Raw genomic sequence first — 15,304 nt, 5'->3', positions numbered from 1 at the left:
GGATCAAAAGCCCGGATTCAAGATCTAACTCAGGCTCCACCACCTAATTGCTCAAGCAATGTAAACAAATTTTGTTCCCTCATCTGTAAAAATGGCTATAACAACCGAACTTAACTTATAGGGCTATTGTGGAATTGACTGAATTAGTCCAAGTAAGGCTTCCCGGGTGGCTTGGTAAAGAATCTGCCTGCCACTGCAGGAGACTCAAGAGATGCAGGTTCAATTCCTGAGTCAGGAAGATCCCCCAGAGGAGGAAATGGCAACCTACTCCAATATTCTTGTCTGGAATATTCCACGGACAGAGGAGCCTGGCGGGCTACACTCCAGGGGGTCACAAAGAGTCAGACATGACTGAGCACACACACACACAGTTCAAGTAGCAGACAGCTCTTGAAAGAAAGGGAAAGTAGCCTTCCAGGCTCCTCTGTGGAATTCTCCAGGCAAGAATATTGGAGTGGGTAGCTATTCCCTTCTCCAGGGGATCTTCCCATCAGAGGGACTGAACCTAGATCTCTTGAATTGCAGGCAAATTCTTCACCGTCTGAGCTACCAGGAAAGCCACTGCTCAAGCTACAGGTTTGAAGACTTACATGATATTTCCATGGGGATGATCAACAAAATAAATTACAAATGGATCAAAGTACATGGAAAAAAGCAATACAATCAAAACAATTTGAAAAGAAAAAATCATAAAGTAATTATTAAGTACATAAAAGTGAAAATTACTGGAGGTTTAAAAATATAAGGGAAAGGAAAATGTAAATAAACTAAAAATGTTGCAATGTGTTTGACAGCTAAAGAATTAAAATCCTTAATATATTTAAAAGTTCAACAAATCTATTAAAATTAGCACATATATCAAGATAAAATATATACATCAAGTAATAAATATAAGCAAAAGGAAGTTCCATTTTTCAATTATGAAAATTGCAAAAATTAATGAAATTTATAATACTCATTAGCATTCAAGGAAACTGATGCTATTGATGGAAACGTGTATCTAGTTTTTTGGCAGGCAATGTGAAAATATGTACCAGTCTTAAAAACATCCATGAAATGGACCTTAAAAATGTCTGTCAGATCATTCAACATCTAAAAAATTTTAAGACATATCAGAAATAATTCAACAGCATTATTTTTTTTAAAGTATTAAACTGACAACCCAAATTCCCAACAAAGAGGTTAATATTTAAAATATCTAGTTTTTTCACAGGCTATTTTCAAGGAATATTTAATGACCATAAATCTCAGATGAAAGCTAAGGGAACAAAATGAGAACACAAAGACAATTGTCAAACAATCTCAAATTTGGAAAAAATACTTGAGGTTTGACAGAAAACAACAAAATTCTGTAAAGCAATTATCCTTCAATTAAAAAGATTTGGGAAAAATACGTGTATAGGTTTATTTATATTAAAAAGTATGAGTCCATAAGAAAAAATTATGACGCTGATTGTAATGAGGGATTATGACGTTAAATAGTAATGATCTCGTGATGGGCATTTGGATTTTTTTTAAATTCCCAGTACTTTTCTGTATTTTACAAATGTCCTGTAATTTCTTCAGGAGGAAAAACGTATTGGAGAGTTTAACTGATCGATTGAATGATTAGTGAATGGACAGTGTCAGATGTTACGTTTCAGGTTTCACTCTCCTTTCCAACACAGACCTTCCGTCCTCCTGAGGTCTTTCAACTCAGGCACCAATAAAAGGAGCTGTAATATATTAGATTCCCTGGGGTCTTGGTACCGTAAAAACACCCTCTGAAAGGACAGGGCTGCAGACCCCGAGCACTTTGCGGACCCCCAGCCAACGCGCGCAGTCGCACTGCAGCGTTCCCGCCTCCGCTGCAGCTTAGAGCTCGCCGGATCCCGGGAAATGGACTGCGCGGCTCTTCGCGGTTTCTGCTCCACTGGAAGGAAATAGGGCCAGAACTCCTGCCTTAAATGCGCAGTTGTGTCATCTGCTAGCTAACTTCTGGCCAGAGCATACCCCCCAACTACCACCATCCTAGCTGTGTTTTCCTAAATGTACCCCGCTTACAGAGTCTCCTCGTGTGCATCATTAATTAGGGCACTTTGCAATTTACAAAGCACCTGAGACAACTCCGGGTTCCAAACCCACTTCAACAGATGACATTTCGGACAGAGCAGGCTTAAGGAAATCAACCCCGAATATCCACTGGAAGGACCGATGCTTAAGTTGCCATATTCTGGCCACCTGATGCGAATAGCCGCCTCACTGGAAAAGACTCTGATGCTGGGAAAGACTGAAGGCAAAAAGACAAGGGGGCAGCAGAGGATGAGATAGCATCACTGACTCGATGGACATAAATTTGAACAAACTCCGGAAGATGGCGGAGGACAAAGGAGACCGGCCTGCTACAGCCCATAGGGTCGCCAAGAGTCGGACAAGATTTAGCGAATGAACAGCAACACAACAAGCCTTAAGATTCGAGACATTACCCTTCTCATCAGAGTCCTTTCTAAGGACACCCTGTTAACATCAAGCCCAGACATGACAAAAAGTACACCCCGAGCCAGCCAGGAGTCGAACCTAGAATCTTCTGATCCGTAGTCAGACGCGTTATCCATTGCGCCACTGGCCCTGTGCAAGTTAGGTTTGCACTGGGGCCCAGATCACGCCTTACGCACCTAACGACAGGATCCACGACACTAGCACTGCATTTCCGCCGCTGAGCAGAGCGCTCGCTGCGTGGTTCGGATCTACAAGCTCCCAAGGCTCCGCCTCTCCCAGCCAACGCGCTCAGCCAATGCTCAGCCGCTACGTCACCTCACTATTCCTCGCCCTCTCACGGCGTCGCGTCGGAATGTGCGCCTGTGGCGCTCAGTGCGCGCGCACTAAGTGTGTCCACCGCTGCGTCCCGTTTTCTCTCTCAGCCTGGCGGGGCGGGGCGGTGGGAAGAGGCTGGGACCTGCGGTCGCTGTAGGAGGGTGACCGGTAGTGCCGGAGCCGAGGTGGCGGCGAGGGGCGGCGCAGTCGGAAACCGGGGAAGGAGGCTGCGGTGCAGGATGGCGGCCACGACCTACGAGCGGCTGAAGCTGTGAGTTCCGCGGGCCAGGGGCCGTTGCCCGAGGGGGCCTGCAGGGCAGCGGGGTGGGGGGCAGGTGTCGGCCGCCGGCCGCGGGGAGGCTTCCTGAGTCCCCGCCCGCGGCGGCGGGCCGGGTGTGGGAGCCCCGCGCGCTCCCCGCCTTCCTCGCCGGGCGCGACCACCCCTGGGGCCCTGCCGGAGTCGCCACAGACCGGGGAGCGACAGTCCCACCAGCCTCTCTCCGCTGGACTCGGCCTCAGCGCCCGCGGCGGGGGCGCAGAGCTGCACGCCGGGCTCGGCGTTAGCATGCAGCCCTCGGGACGCCCTCCTTCCCATTTTACTTTTTTTGCAGAGGTGGCGTCTAAATTTATCCTTATTGCTTAGAAGAGAAAAAGTTTTTTTTTTTTCCTTTCTTGTTTCATGGGCCAATGGCAGTATTTTAAAGGCACACACACAAGTGGATAAACCTGGTCTAGCTGGCCATTGAAGCCTTCCCGACCAGTCTTGAGGCTGCAGGAAAAATTTGAAAGGACAAGCCAGTACTCTCAAGGTCCTAAAAAAGTTTACTTGGCTCTAAATGTTATGCCGCCCAAGCATAAAGCAGATTCCTAAGTCCGTGTTGACAGGGGCTACTAGTCGAGAATTTTTGGCTCTGCAGATGGAGTTTTCGGTAAAGCCAAGCTCTCGAGGCTTTGAGAAAATAGGCTCTGGTTGTTAAGAGTTGTGAATTAGGTGTTTGTAGGGTTTGAGGTTTGTCCTGGATTAAAAAGCAGTAACGTGTGTTTCCCTTAGCGTTACCGTCAGCCCCTGCACTTTGCTTGTCTGTGAATAACTTTGTTCTACGCAGTTTGTGTTTTAATGTTTTACCTCTAGACTGAAAATCCAGTGATTGGTACCTCAGAATGTCTTGGGCAGCAGAAGCAAATGTGATTTTCCAGAAGCATATCTATCCTTAAATAAGTTAAAATATCTTGGGACTTAGGCAGAGATATCACATTTCCTCTCCAGGGAAAGGAGGACTGGAAGATGTGGTTTGGACACTTCCTATGCTCACAGAATCTCAAGCTCACTTAACTTTCTGGAAGGTTCAGATAAAAGTTAAGGCTGCAGAATTGGAAGTGAGGTCATGTCTATGTCAGATGTTTTGGGTAAAAGATGATTACTTTTTCCTCAGCCGCTCCCCGCCCCCCACCTTGCCACAGTCTCTTGACTCTAATTCCCTTGGAAAACCCCAGCTGTATACTGCACACATTCTCTCCTGGTTCTCCTTTGCAAGGTGATCCTTGTTGGTTAATTGAGTCTAGCAAGCTGTCTTTGACTGTGGTACTGGTCAGACTAGTGTCACGTGGGCTATCCTGGTTAATTAGGTTGTTGTTGTCTTCCTGATAGTCACTGAAGGGTTTAATGTGATCCTACACCAGGTGTCAATTGTGTTGAAGCAGTTTGGAGCCTTGGCTTGATGGCAGCTCAGCATTAGGTTATGAAATGCAGTCGAATTTTCCTGTGGCCAAAATTGAATGGGATGGAGAACTTGAGAGTTAAGAGCAATAACTACCTAGGAGGCACTGAATGCAGTCCCCAGACCTTAAAAAGGTGGGGCAGGGCGCTCCACATAAAGGAGAGAGGAAATTTGGCACTTACATGGTGAGCCTGATGCTTTTGTATTGATTTTTGTGAGAAGTGGAAACTATAAATTTGTTTGGGTGAAAAGCAAATCTGGGGTTATATGAAAGTCATGCTCCAGTTTGTCAGTTCTTAACTTTTTCTGCCTGAAAAAACAGTTCTAAGTGCTTCTGTAAATGAAGATACAACTTTTTTACAACTTTGTTTTTCTTTGTCAAGGAGTGTGTGTGTTGGAGCTTGTTCTTATTTCTTCAGTTTTGCCCTTGCTGCTCTGAGGTGTGATTTCAAAATGTGGCCTCTCTGACCTGAGGGTTTTGTTTTGTTCTGTTTTTTTGATGCATTGGAGGTAGAAGTGGTTTCTGACCCACATAAGAATTAGTGGGACACAATGGTCATTTTCTAAAGTGCCTAGAGATGTGTTTTAAGAGATCTGTACGAGAGATAGTATGATTATCTTATAATGGAAGTATTGTTACTGGCTTTATTTAAATACTGAAGTGCTTGGGATTTTAAAAATTTGTTCTTTGTTACGCCGTACATTTTTTCCCCAGCCCATCTCTGTCATTTGATGTTCACCTTCCTAATGCCTGCATTTCATCCTCTGCTCTCCTGCTTACAGTCTCCAGTTCCATTTTATTGACCCATAGGATTAAGTCCACATTTCTTAGCCACCTGTATTCTTGCCTCTTCACAGTCTGTCCCCTAACCTTATTTCCCATAACTGCTCAATGCCTTTTGTTTGTTTCTCATTTCATCTGACTTTGCCACCCTCTTTTTACTTCCAGCTTGGTCTTATTTTGATCTTCCTATCCAGGTCTTCTTCCTCTCTCCCTTCTTTACATGCTGATCACATTTGTGGTAGAGCTGAGAGAGTGCAAGCTTTTTTAGTCACAACAGACTTATATTCCCTTGCTGCTTGGTTTGGGTCCTGACCCTGTTACTTACTCTTTCCGAAATGGGATTTAATCTGTAAAACGGGAAGGTTTCTACTTCACAGTATCATTATTATAAGGTTTGACAGACTGTAGACAAAACCAGCATGCTTAACAGATAACTCCTTTTCTCTGTGAAGCTTTTCCCCCAGTGTCTGTCTCTTCACTGAGCTCCTATAACAGTATACTATCACAGGGACTAGACCCCAGATGTCCATTTGGGTTTGCACGTTCTGTCTCTTAGGATTCATTAACAGTGTACTTAGGATCTAATGGACAGAATGACTGATCCATAGCACTGTTGGAAGCACTCACTTTGCCGCCTAGAAATGATGAAATCATTATGTATACTTTGTTTCTCCAACCGAGTTACAAGTATGTAGAACGTATTAGAAACATCTTAATGTTGGTTTTTTCTCTAGTCCACCTCAGTTCCTAGCATAAAGCCTGGTGCATGGCAGGTCCTCAGTGGAGCACCTGAGTAAATGAAAAGAACTTTCTAGTACAGAAAGTAGCACTTTTCTGTAGTGCTACTTTCTAGTACTAGCACTTGAAAAAGATCACAGTCTGGGGTAATCTGGAGTATGTGACGTAGCAGCAGCAACTTAAGTCATTTCTTGTATGGTATTATCTTTCCAGTGCCTCTGAAGTCCAGGTTAACATAGATCTTCTGTCATTGTTGAAGACAGGGAGGTCATTGCCCTTGGCCCCACAGTTAGGTCACACAGCCCAACGGTGTCAGAACTGGCCATGGGACGCAGCAGGCCCAGAGTCCACTCATCTTTCCATCACACTGCGTTGTTCCTTGTACATTACCTTTTCTTCTCTTATCAGCAGTTTGCTCTCATCTTAGTCCCAAGGTGGTTTGGAAATGAGTTACTTACAATTGAAAATAATGGACATGTTCAATTTTAATTGGAACATGTAGAAAACAATATTAATTTGTCTAGAATTTGAAGTTGATACAACTTAAACATCCAGGCAGTTCTGAGTATCCTATTTCATTTAAATCATTTATGTAAGCTTGATGTCAAACAATGACAAATTTGAAATTACAAGACAATTAACAGAAATCCATTATTAGAAACATTGAAAGGTGTTTTTTCCTTTTAAAATGTCAGGTGAATTGTAAAGTAATTAGCTCCCAACTAAAATAAGTAAATTAAAAAAAAATAAAATAAAATTGACACAGGGGGGAAAAAAATGTCAGGTGAAAAATGTGTGAGGCAGGAAATCTAGAAAGTGAATCAGGCTGCAGCTTATATCTAAAGAAACACTGTTTCCTCAGTTAAGAATTGGCCTTTCTTTTTTAAAAAATTGTCATAGCTATGAGGTCAACCAGGGCAGAGGAGCTAGAACCCTGAGAACAGATGTAGACTAGGCTAGTCTGTGATGAAGGTGTATGTAGTCTATCCAGTACGATGAGCATTGAGATTTTTCACACATCTCTCTTCCTGACTGCCTTCATCCAATTCTACCTCCCCCTGCCTGGCCTCCCATAACCACAAATCTGATCTCTTTTTTATGAGTTTGTTTTTGAAGTATAATTGACCTACAACACTACATTAGTTTCTGGTACGCAACATAATGATTTGGTATTTTTGTGCTTTTCATAGTGTATAAGTCTGGTTATGCTGTTTCATCATACAAAGATATTAATAACTATCAACTGTATTTCCCACACGGTACACTTCATACCCTTGACTCATTTCTTTTCTGACTAGAAGTCTGTACCTGTCAATCCCCCTCAAGTATCCTTTCTTCCCCGTAACTCCCTCTACTCTTGCAACCCCCACCCCCACCCCGTTCTCTGTATCTGTGATTCTGCTTCTGTTCCGTTTCGTTTGTTCATTTGCTTTGTCCTGTAGATTCTACATACAGTTGAAGTCACACAGATTTTGCCTTTCTCTTTCTGACTCATTTCACTTACCATAATACCCTTTCAGTTCATTGGTTTTACAGTGGCAAGATTTCATTCTTTTGTTATGGCTGAGTAATATTCCATTGTATATATATACAAAACACATCATCTTTAGCCATTTCTCTATTGATGAGCACTTGGGTTGTTTCCATATCTTGGCTTTTGTAAATAATGTTGCACTGAATGTAGGAGTGCATTAATCTTTTCTAATTACTGTTTTTGTTTTCTTCAGTTAAAGACCCAGGAATGGAATTGCTGGATCATATGGTAGTTCTGTTTTTAATTTTTTGAGGAACCTCCCTTCTCTTTTTCATAGTGACTGCACTAATTTATCACCAGTGCACAGGGTTCCATTTTCTCCACATTCTCGCCAATATTTGTTCTTTGTTGTCTTTTTGATAATAGCCATCTGACAAGTGAGAGTCGGTGTCTCATTGTGGTTTTGATTGGCATTTCCTTCATGATTAGTGATGTTGAGCATCTCTTCATGTGCATATTGGCCATCTGAGTATCTTCTCGGAAAGATGTCTATTCGGATCCTCTGCTCATTTTTTAATCAGGTTCATTTTTTTTTCTCTTGAGTTGTTACAGTTCTTTATATCATATATATCATTTGCATATAACTTCTCTCATTCAGTAGGCTACCTCTTGTTCATAGTTTTCCTTCACTGTGCAAAAGCTTTTTAGTTTAATGTAGTTACATTTGTTTATCTTTGATTTTGTTTCCTTTGCCTGAGGAGACATATAAAAAAAAAATTACTCAGATGGATGTCAGAAAGCATTCTGCCTGTGTTTTCTTCTAGAAATTTTATGTCTTCAGATCTTCCCTTTAAATCTTTAATCTGCTTTGAATTCACTTTTGTGCATGGTGTGAGAGAATAGTTCAGTTCGGTTCTTTTACATGTAGCTGTCCAGTTTTCCCAACACACTGTCCTGGAGAATGTTCCGTGTGCACTTGAAAGAAGTCCTGTGCGTGCGTGTGTGTGTGTGTATCTGTTATAGATATTTGGTTTGGGGTTACTGCAAGATTTATATATAGAAGTCTCTGTCTATTATTATTTTAGCTGCTGATCTCTTATGTGAAAAGCATTTTCACCAGCTGCACTTTTACTCCTCTCCTCCTCGCCCCCTCCCCACATATTTACTCATCTAACATCATCCTTTACACCTTTTTGTTTTGCGTATCCCTTAACTACTTATTGTGGCTGTAGGTGATTTTACTGGCTGTATCCACTGGCTGCAGAGCGCACGGTGGCCCAGAGCCGGAGTTGCCCTGCTGGTGGGCAGAGCTCCCTCTCAGAATGTGCGGCTGGGTTCTGATATGGCAGGCTGTAGGGCTGCAGTGGTCCCGGGGCTGTTGTCTGCCCACTGGACTGTGGGGCTGGGACCTAGGCGGCCCCAGGGGTGGTGCCTACTCACTAGTGGGTGAGGCTGGTCCTGGGGCCGGTGCCAGCCCACTAGTGGGTGGAGCTGGGTCCCAGGGCCTCTGGCTGCAGGGTCCTGGGGGTCCTGGGGCTAGTCCCGGGATCCTGGTGTCTAGGGCTGATCCCGTGCCCTTTGGTGTACAGGGCTGGGCCCTGGGGCAGCTGTGGACTCAGGGGTCTTAAGACAGCATGTCTGCTGGTGGGTAGGTGGGCTGTGTCTCTGCCTGGCCAGTTGCTTGGCCCGAGGTGGCCCAGTACTGACGCTTGTGGGGTCAGGCCAGGCTAGACAGCTAGTGGGGCGAGGTCCTTGTGCTGATAAGCTAAGAGGACTCCAGAGTGGCACTTGCCAGCGCCAGTGACCTTGTGATAGAGTGAAAGATGTCTGCCACCACCCATCTCCCTAGGGTGCGCTCCCGTTGCCTCCTGCCCTTCTGGGGCAGCAGGTGAGTCTGACTCAGGCACCTTTCAGATGATCGCTCCTGTCCTGGAGCGTGTGAGATCCCATGTGCACCCTTTAAGAGTGGGGTCTATTTCCCACAGCCCCCTGGCTCTCCTGAAAGTAGGGCCCACTGGCCTTCGAAGTGAAACGCTGTAGGGGCTGAGCTTCCCGGTGGAGGAGCGCCCAACTAGAGAGCCCACTCATGTGGGGCTGGAGCCCCTCGCGCCTTGGGCAGAGCCTCTGCAGTTGAGTTCTCCTCCCTTTGGTGGGTCACCTGCCCAGTGGTTTGGATCTTGGCTATCCTGCGTCTCCTCCCCTCCTGCCGCTCTTCTGGTGGTTCCTTCTTTGTGTCTTTAGTTGTAGAGGATCTCTTCTGCTGGCCTTTCCTCTTGTCTCATCGGTAGTTGCTCTGTAAGTGTGATGTCGGCGTGCCAGTGGGAGGAGGTGAGTTCACAGTCTTCCTACCTTTGACATCTTGGCCACACATCGCCATGGGCCTAACAGCCCTTTATTTTTAAAACCTAATGGGCTTTGAAGTCCATGGTCTCTGGGATCAAGAAGAGAGTGCAAGCTCGGGCCTGTTTTGATGTGTCTTCCAAAAACTAACTGTCATCTTAACAGAAGCCAGAACTTGGGGTTGATGTCAAATTGCCTGTCTTGAAAGACACCAGGTAGTATTCCTGTTGAGTTAGAGAGAAGTGTTGATACCTACTGGATTCTTAGGACCTCAGCAATTTATTTTAGTATGCGATATTACTTTGAACTTTAGAGATTTGATATCAACAACATAGTTAATAATCAAATAATCTTCTCACAGGGAATTTCTTTAACTTCTAAAATCTACCTCATAAGTAATTTGAGAGAGTTTTACTGAAATGAACAGCATCACATCAGTTGAGGCCATTTTTTTCCTTTTGCAACAGTAAGAAAATTTTGCCCCTCTCTCTATATATATTTGCAAACCAGAGAATCAGTCTTTATTTTTATCTTAGGTTTTTCTTTTTTTTTTTTTGCCACAGAGAAGGGCATGTGGCATCTTAAGTTCCTCAAGCCAGGGATGGAATCCATGCCCTCTGCATTGAGAACCGGGAGTCTTAACCACTGGCCCACAAGGGAAGTCCCTTGCCTACATATTTGTTCACCATTGAGTGTTCTTAGTTTCCGTGTACTTAAGCCATTGAGAACTTGGTGTAGCTTGTTGACTGGTTAATTTTGGAAAAACTCCAGGCAGAACTTGGCTTTAGTGATACTTTGTAGAGCTTCTAATCAGAGAAAACCCAATTCCTCTTTCTCCTCTTATTGGTTACAGTATAACTGCAGAAGAGCTTCCCACGTGGCACTAGTGGTAAGAACCCGCCTGCCAGTGCAGGAGACATAAGAGAAGTGGGTTCGATCCCTAGGTTGGGACGATCCCCTGGAGGAGGAAATGGCAGCCCACTCCAGTATTCTTGCCTGGGAAATCCCATGGACAGAGGAGCCTGGCAGGTTATAGTCCATGGGGTCGCAGAGTCTGACAGGACTGAGGGACTAAACAAGAGTTGGAATGATACCTGCTGTTATGATGAGTTGATTGGCTTCTGAGCTGTTACTTGTAATTACTCTTCTTAGGAATGTTGATTAGCTAGCACTCACTGTTCATATCGTCATTTTTCCAATTCGTAAACTGTTTTCAATAACATCGATCAGAGCAGCCAGCTGGCAGCACCAGTAACTTAGATCCAGCAAAGGTTCCAGAGCCCTTGGGCTAGATGGAACTCTTTTTTTACCTTGATCCACGGTTACTCTTATTTTTGTTTTTGTTCTTTTAACACCTTTTAAAACTTAATTTTCATTGTAATCTAATACAAGTGTACGATTTAAAACAAAACAGGACACAAAGCTCATTATAAAAGACCTCTCTTTGCACTCCTAAGTCCCACTGTCCCAGAGATCTGCTTTCATGGTTTTATGCAGTTTCCTCTGATATTTTGCTCCACACTTGTAAACAGCATGCTTATAGTGCCATTTCCTGATTTTTTTCAGTTTTAGTCATATGATGACTTTCTGCTTCAGAAAATGGGAATTTAGTTTTTGTACCTCTCTTCCTCTCCTCACAGTGTAGTAATTTTAAGACATTACTTAAAAGAGATCAGTGTTCACATTATTATGGTTGCATAGGTATGACTCAAAGGACATCAACAGTATATTATAATATTACATTTCCTTATAAAAACGCTTTGTTTTTCCTTGAATTAAAAAGTGTCTTTTTGGATGGGCAGGTACACACTGCTATATTTAAAATGAATAACTAACAAAGATGTACTGTATGGCATGTGGAACTCTGCTCGATGTTATGTGGCATCCTGGATGGGAGAGGGGTTTGGGGGAGAATGGATACATGTATATGTACGGCTGTTCACCTGAAACTGCCACAACATTGTTTGTTCTCAGATAAGTCAGGTAGCTGTCGATTCATTTCCTTCTCTGAGTCTCGCCTCCAGGAGCCCTGTCCTCTCTGCTTTAATCTGACTGACCATTCCTTAGGCCTGTTGTATAAGCTCTTGTCCTGGACCCTCCCTTTACCATCATCACGACAATTTCTTTTACCTCGCTCCTGTTTTGAATTCTATGTTGATTTATTCCATTTTGATGAAATAGCTTTTCCTTCTTTCTCAGGAAGAGTGAAAGAGAAGTATCTTTTCAGATGTTGCACATCTGCAAATGTTTTCATTTTGTCCTCACATACATTTGTATGATACTGTGGCTAAGTATAGAATTCTCAACTAGGACTATATTATCCTTTAGAATTTTAAAGACCTTGCTGTTGAATAGTCCACAGTGTCTTGCTGTTGAGTAATCCAATAGTGTGACTGTTGAATATTTCAATACTTCTTTCTCTTACTTTTTTGGCTGTTTTTTTTTTTTTTTTTTCTGGAAACTTTAGGATTGTATCTGTATGGTTTTTTGAAGTTTACCCTTAATGTGCCTCTGTGTGTGTGTGTGCGTGCATGCTTTCCATGTTTATTTGGTGGGCCTTTTACATCTGGAAACTTGTTTGGTTTGAGGTTTCTTTGTGCGATATTTCTTTGATAGATTTCTTTTGTTCTTGTCTGCTGTCCTGAAGTTCCTGCTCAGCGGATGTTGAGCGTCTTGGATTGTACCCCTCTCTTTCTTCCTCTCCCCATCTTCCTTTCTATGCTCTCCTGTTTTGCAGCTCTTTTTTTTTTTCTTAATATATATATTTTATTGAAGTATCCTTGACTTAACAGTGTTTCAGGCCCACGCGGCAAGGGGATTCAGTTACACATATATTATTTTTGAAATTATTTTCCATTATAGGTTGTAACAAGATATTGACTATAGTTCCCTGTGCTATATGTAAACTTTTGTTGCTTGTTATGTATCTGTTTTTTTAATTAGGAATCTAGCATTCTATTCATACTAAGTCCAACAAGTGTAATCAAAAGGTTATAAATTTTTTAATTAGGCAAAAATTCATAAGTTTTCTAATATATATTATACATATTTTTTATGTATACAAGGTTTTTTTTTTACTGTGCTTGATAAAGGCTTGAGAAAGAACTTGAAAAAAAAAGATGGAGAAATTGGAAAATGTGAAATAAATGAAATGGGAGTACTGAATATGAAATAGAAAAAGTGAAACAAAGTAGATCATTTAAAAGTAAACTAGATCTTTAAAAGTTAAAGATCATCATACAGCCCAGTTGTTTTTAAACATGACTGCTCATTAGAACCATATCTGCATCTCTGGAGAAAAAAAGCAATACCTGGGCATTAGTATTTTTCAAAAAATTTCAAGGTAATTCTGATATGCACCTGGATTTCGAAAAGTGACTACAGTTTTTTCTATTAAGTTGTAGTTTTGGTGATACAGGGTTCTGTTGTTTTTCTGTTGACCAATCATGATGCAATGGTATTAAGTGAGTACTAGTTACATAATAACAACAGTGAAAGATGTTTGTCAGTTTTCACAATCAATAGCTGGACAAAAAATAAAAGTTAATTGCAGTTGCAAGCCATAATAGTAACATAATTAACTAAAGGCAGTTCAGTTCAGTTCAGTTCAGTTCAGTCGCTCAGTCGTGTCTGACTCTCCGCGACCCCATGAACTGCAGCACACCAGGCCTCTCTGTCCACCACCAACCCCCGGAGTCCACCCAAACCCATGTCCATCGAGTCTGTGATGCCATCCAACCATCTCATCCTCTGTCGTCCCCTTCTCCTCCCACCCCCAATCCTACCCAGCATTAGGGTCTTTTCCAATGAATCAACCCTTCGCATGAGGTGGCCAAAGTATTGGAGTTTCAGCTTCAACATCAGACCTTCCAATGAACACCCAGGATTGATCTCTTTTAGGATGGATTGATTGGATCTCCTTGCAGTCCAAGGGACTCTCAAGAGTCTTCTCCAACACCACAGTTCAAAAGCATCAATTCTTCGGCGCTCAGCTTTCTTCACCGTCCAACTCTCACATCCATACATGACCACTGGAAAAACCATAGCCTTGACTAGATGGACTTTTGTTGGCAAAGTAATGTCTCTGCTTTTAAATATGCTATCTAGGTTGGCCATGCAGTACTTGGATGCAATCTCAAAAACGACAGAATGATCTCCGTTCGTTTCCAAGGCAAACCATTCAGTATCACGGTAATCCAAGTCTATGCCCCGACCAGTAACGCTGAAGAAGCTGAAGTTGAATGGTTCTATGAAGACCTGCAAGACCTTCTAGAACTAACACCCAAAAAAGATGTCCTTTTCATTATAGGGGACTGGAATGCAAAAGTAGGAAGTCAAGAAACACCTGGCGTAACAGGCAAATTTGGCCTTGGAGTACAGAATGAAGCAGGGCAAAGGCTAATAGAGTTCTGCCAAGAAAATGCACTGGTCATAGCAAACACCCTCTTCCAACAACACAAGAGAAGACTCTACACATGGACATTACCAGATGGTCAACACTGAACTCAGATTGATTATATTCTTTTCAGCCAAAGATGGAGAAGCTCTATATAGTCAGCAAAAACAAGACCGGGAGCTGACTGTGGCTCAGATCGTGAACTTATTGCCAAATTCAGAGTGAAATTTAAAAAGTGGGGAAAACCACTAGACCATTCAGGTATGACCAAAATCAAATCCCTTATGACTATACAGTGGAAGTGAGAAATAGATGTAAGGGACTAGATCTGATAGAGTGCCTGATGAACTATGGACAGAGGTTCGTGACATTGTACAGGAGACAGGAATCAAGACCATCCCCAAGAAAAAGAAATGCAAAAAAGCAAAATGGCTGTCTGAGGAGGCCTTACAAATAGCTGTGAAAAGAAAGGAAGCGAAAAGCAAAGGAGAAAAGGAAAGATATACCCATTTGAATGCAGAGTTCCAAAGAATAGCAAGGAGAGATAAGAAAGCCTTCCTCAGCGATCAATGCAAAGAAAGAGCAAAATAATAGAATGGGAAAGACTAGAGATCTCTTCAAGAAAATTAGAGATAGCAAGGGAACATTTCATGCAAAGATGGGCACAATTAAGGACAGAAATGATAGGGACCTAACAGAAGCAGAAGATATTAAGAAGAGGTGGGAGGAATACACAGAAAAACTGTACAAAAAAGATCTTCATGACCCAGATAATCACGATGGTATGATCACTCACCTAGAGCCAGACATCCTGGAATGTGAAGTCAAGTGGGCCTTAGAAAGCATCACTACGAACAAAGCTAGTGGAGATGATTGAATTCCAGTTGAGCTATTTCAAATCCTGAAAGATGATACTGTGAAAGTGCTGCACTCAATATGCCAGCAAATTTGGAGAACTCAGCAGTGGCTACAGGACTGGAAAAGGTCAGTTTTCATTCCAATCCCAAAGAAAGGCAATGCCAAAGAATGCTCAAACTACCGCACAATTTCACTCATCTCAC

At 42.8% G+C, this 15,304-nt stretch overlaps 1 protein-coding gene and 1 non-coding gene across 4 annotated transcripts in view; one reads left to right on the top strand and one right to left on the bottom strand.

Moving 5' to 3' along the window:
• Positions 1–2,535: 2,535 nt before the first annotated feature.
• TRNAR-ACG (transfer RNA arginine (anticodon ACG)) lies at positions 2,536–2,608 on the bottom strand. The gene has a single exon. It is a non-coding gene; the product is annotated as a tRNA-Arg (tRNA).
• Positions 2,609–2,822: 214 nt separating this feature from the next.
• The window catches only part of SACM1L (SAC1 like phosphatidylinositide phosphatase), a 71,634-nt gene continuing 59,152 nt past the window's right edge, over positions 2,823–15,304 (top strand). For all 3 annotated transcript variants that reach the window (XM_081526024.1, XM_081526022.1, XM_081526023.1), the window contains exon 1: positions 2,823–3,064. Coding sequence is in view for 2 of the 3 variants with exons in the window: in XM_081526022.1 (XP_081382148.1) it covers positions 3,033–3,064 (32 nt within the window). In the remaining variant the exon portion in view is untranslated. The remainder of the gene's footprint in view (positions 3,065–15,304) is intronic.

Source organism: Giraffa tippelskirchi, chromosome 9 (assembly GCF_054371585.1).
Source record: "Giraffa tippelskirchi isolate mGirTip1 chromosome 9, T2T-mGirTip1v1.2.pri, whole genome shotgun sequence".
NCBI lineage: Eukaryota > Metazoa > Chordata > Mammalia > Artiodactyla > Giraffidae > Giraffa > Giraffa tippelskirchi.
Note: the sequence above shows the minus strand (reverse complement) of the source record. Positions and strands in the feature narration are given on the sequence as shown.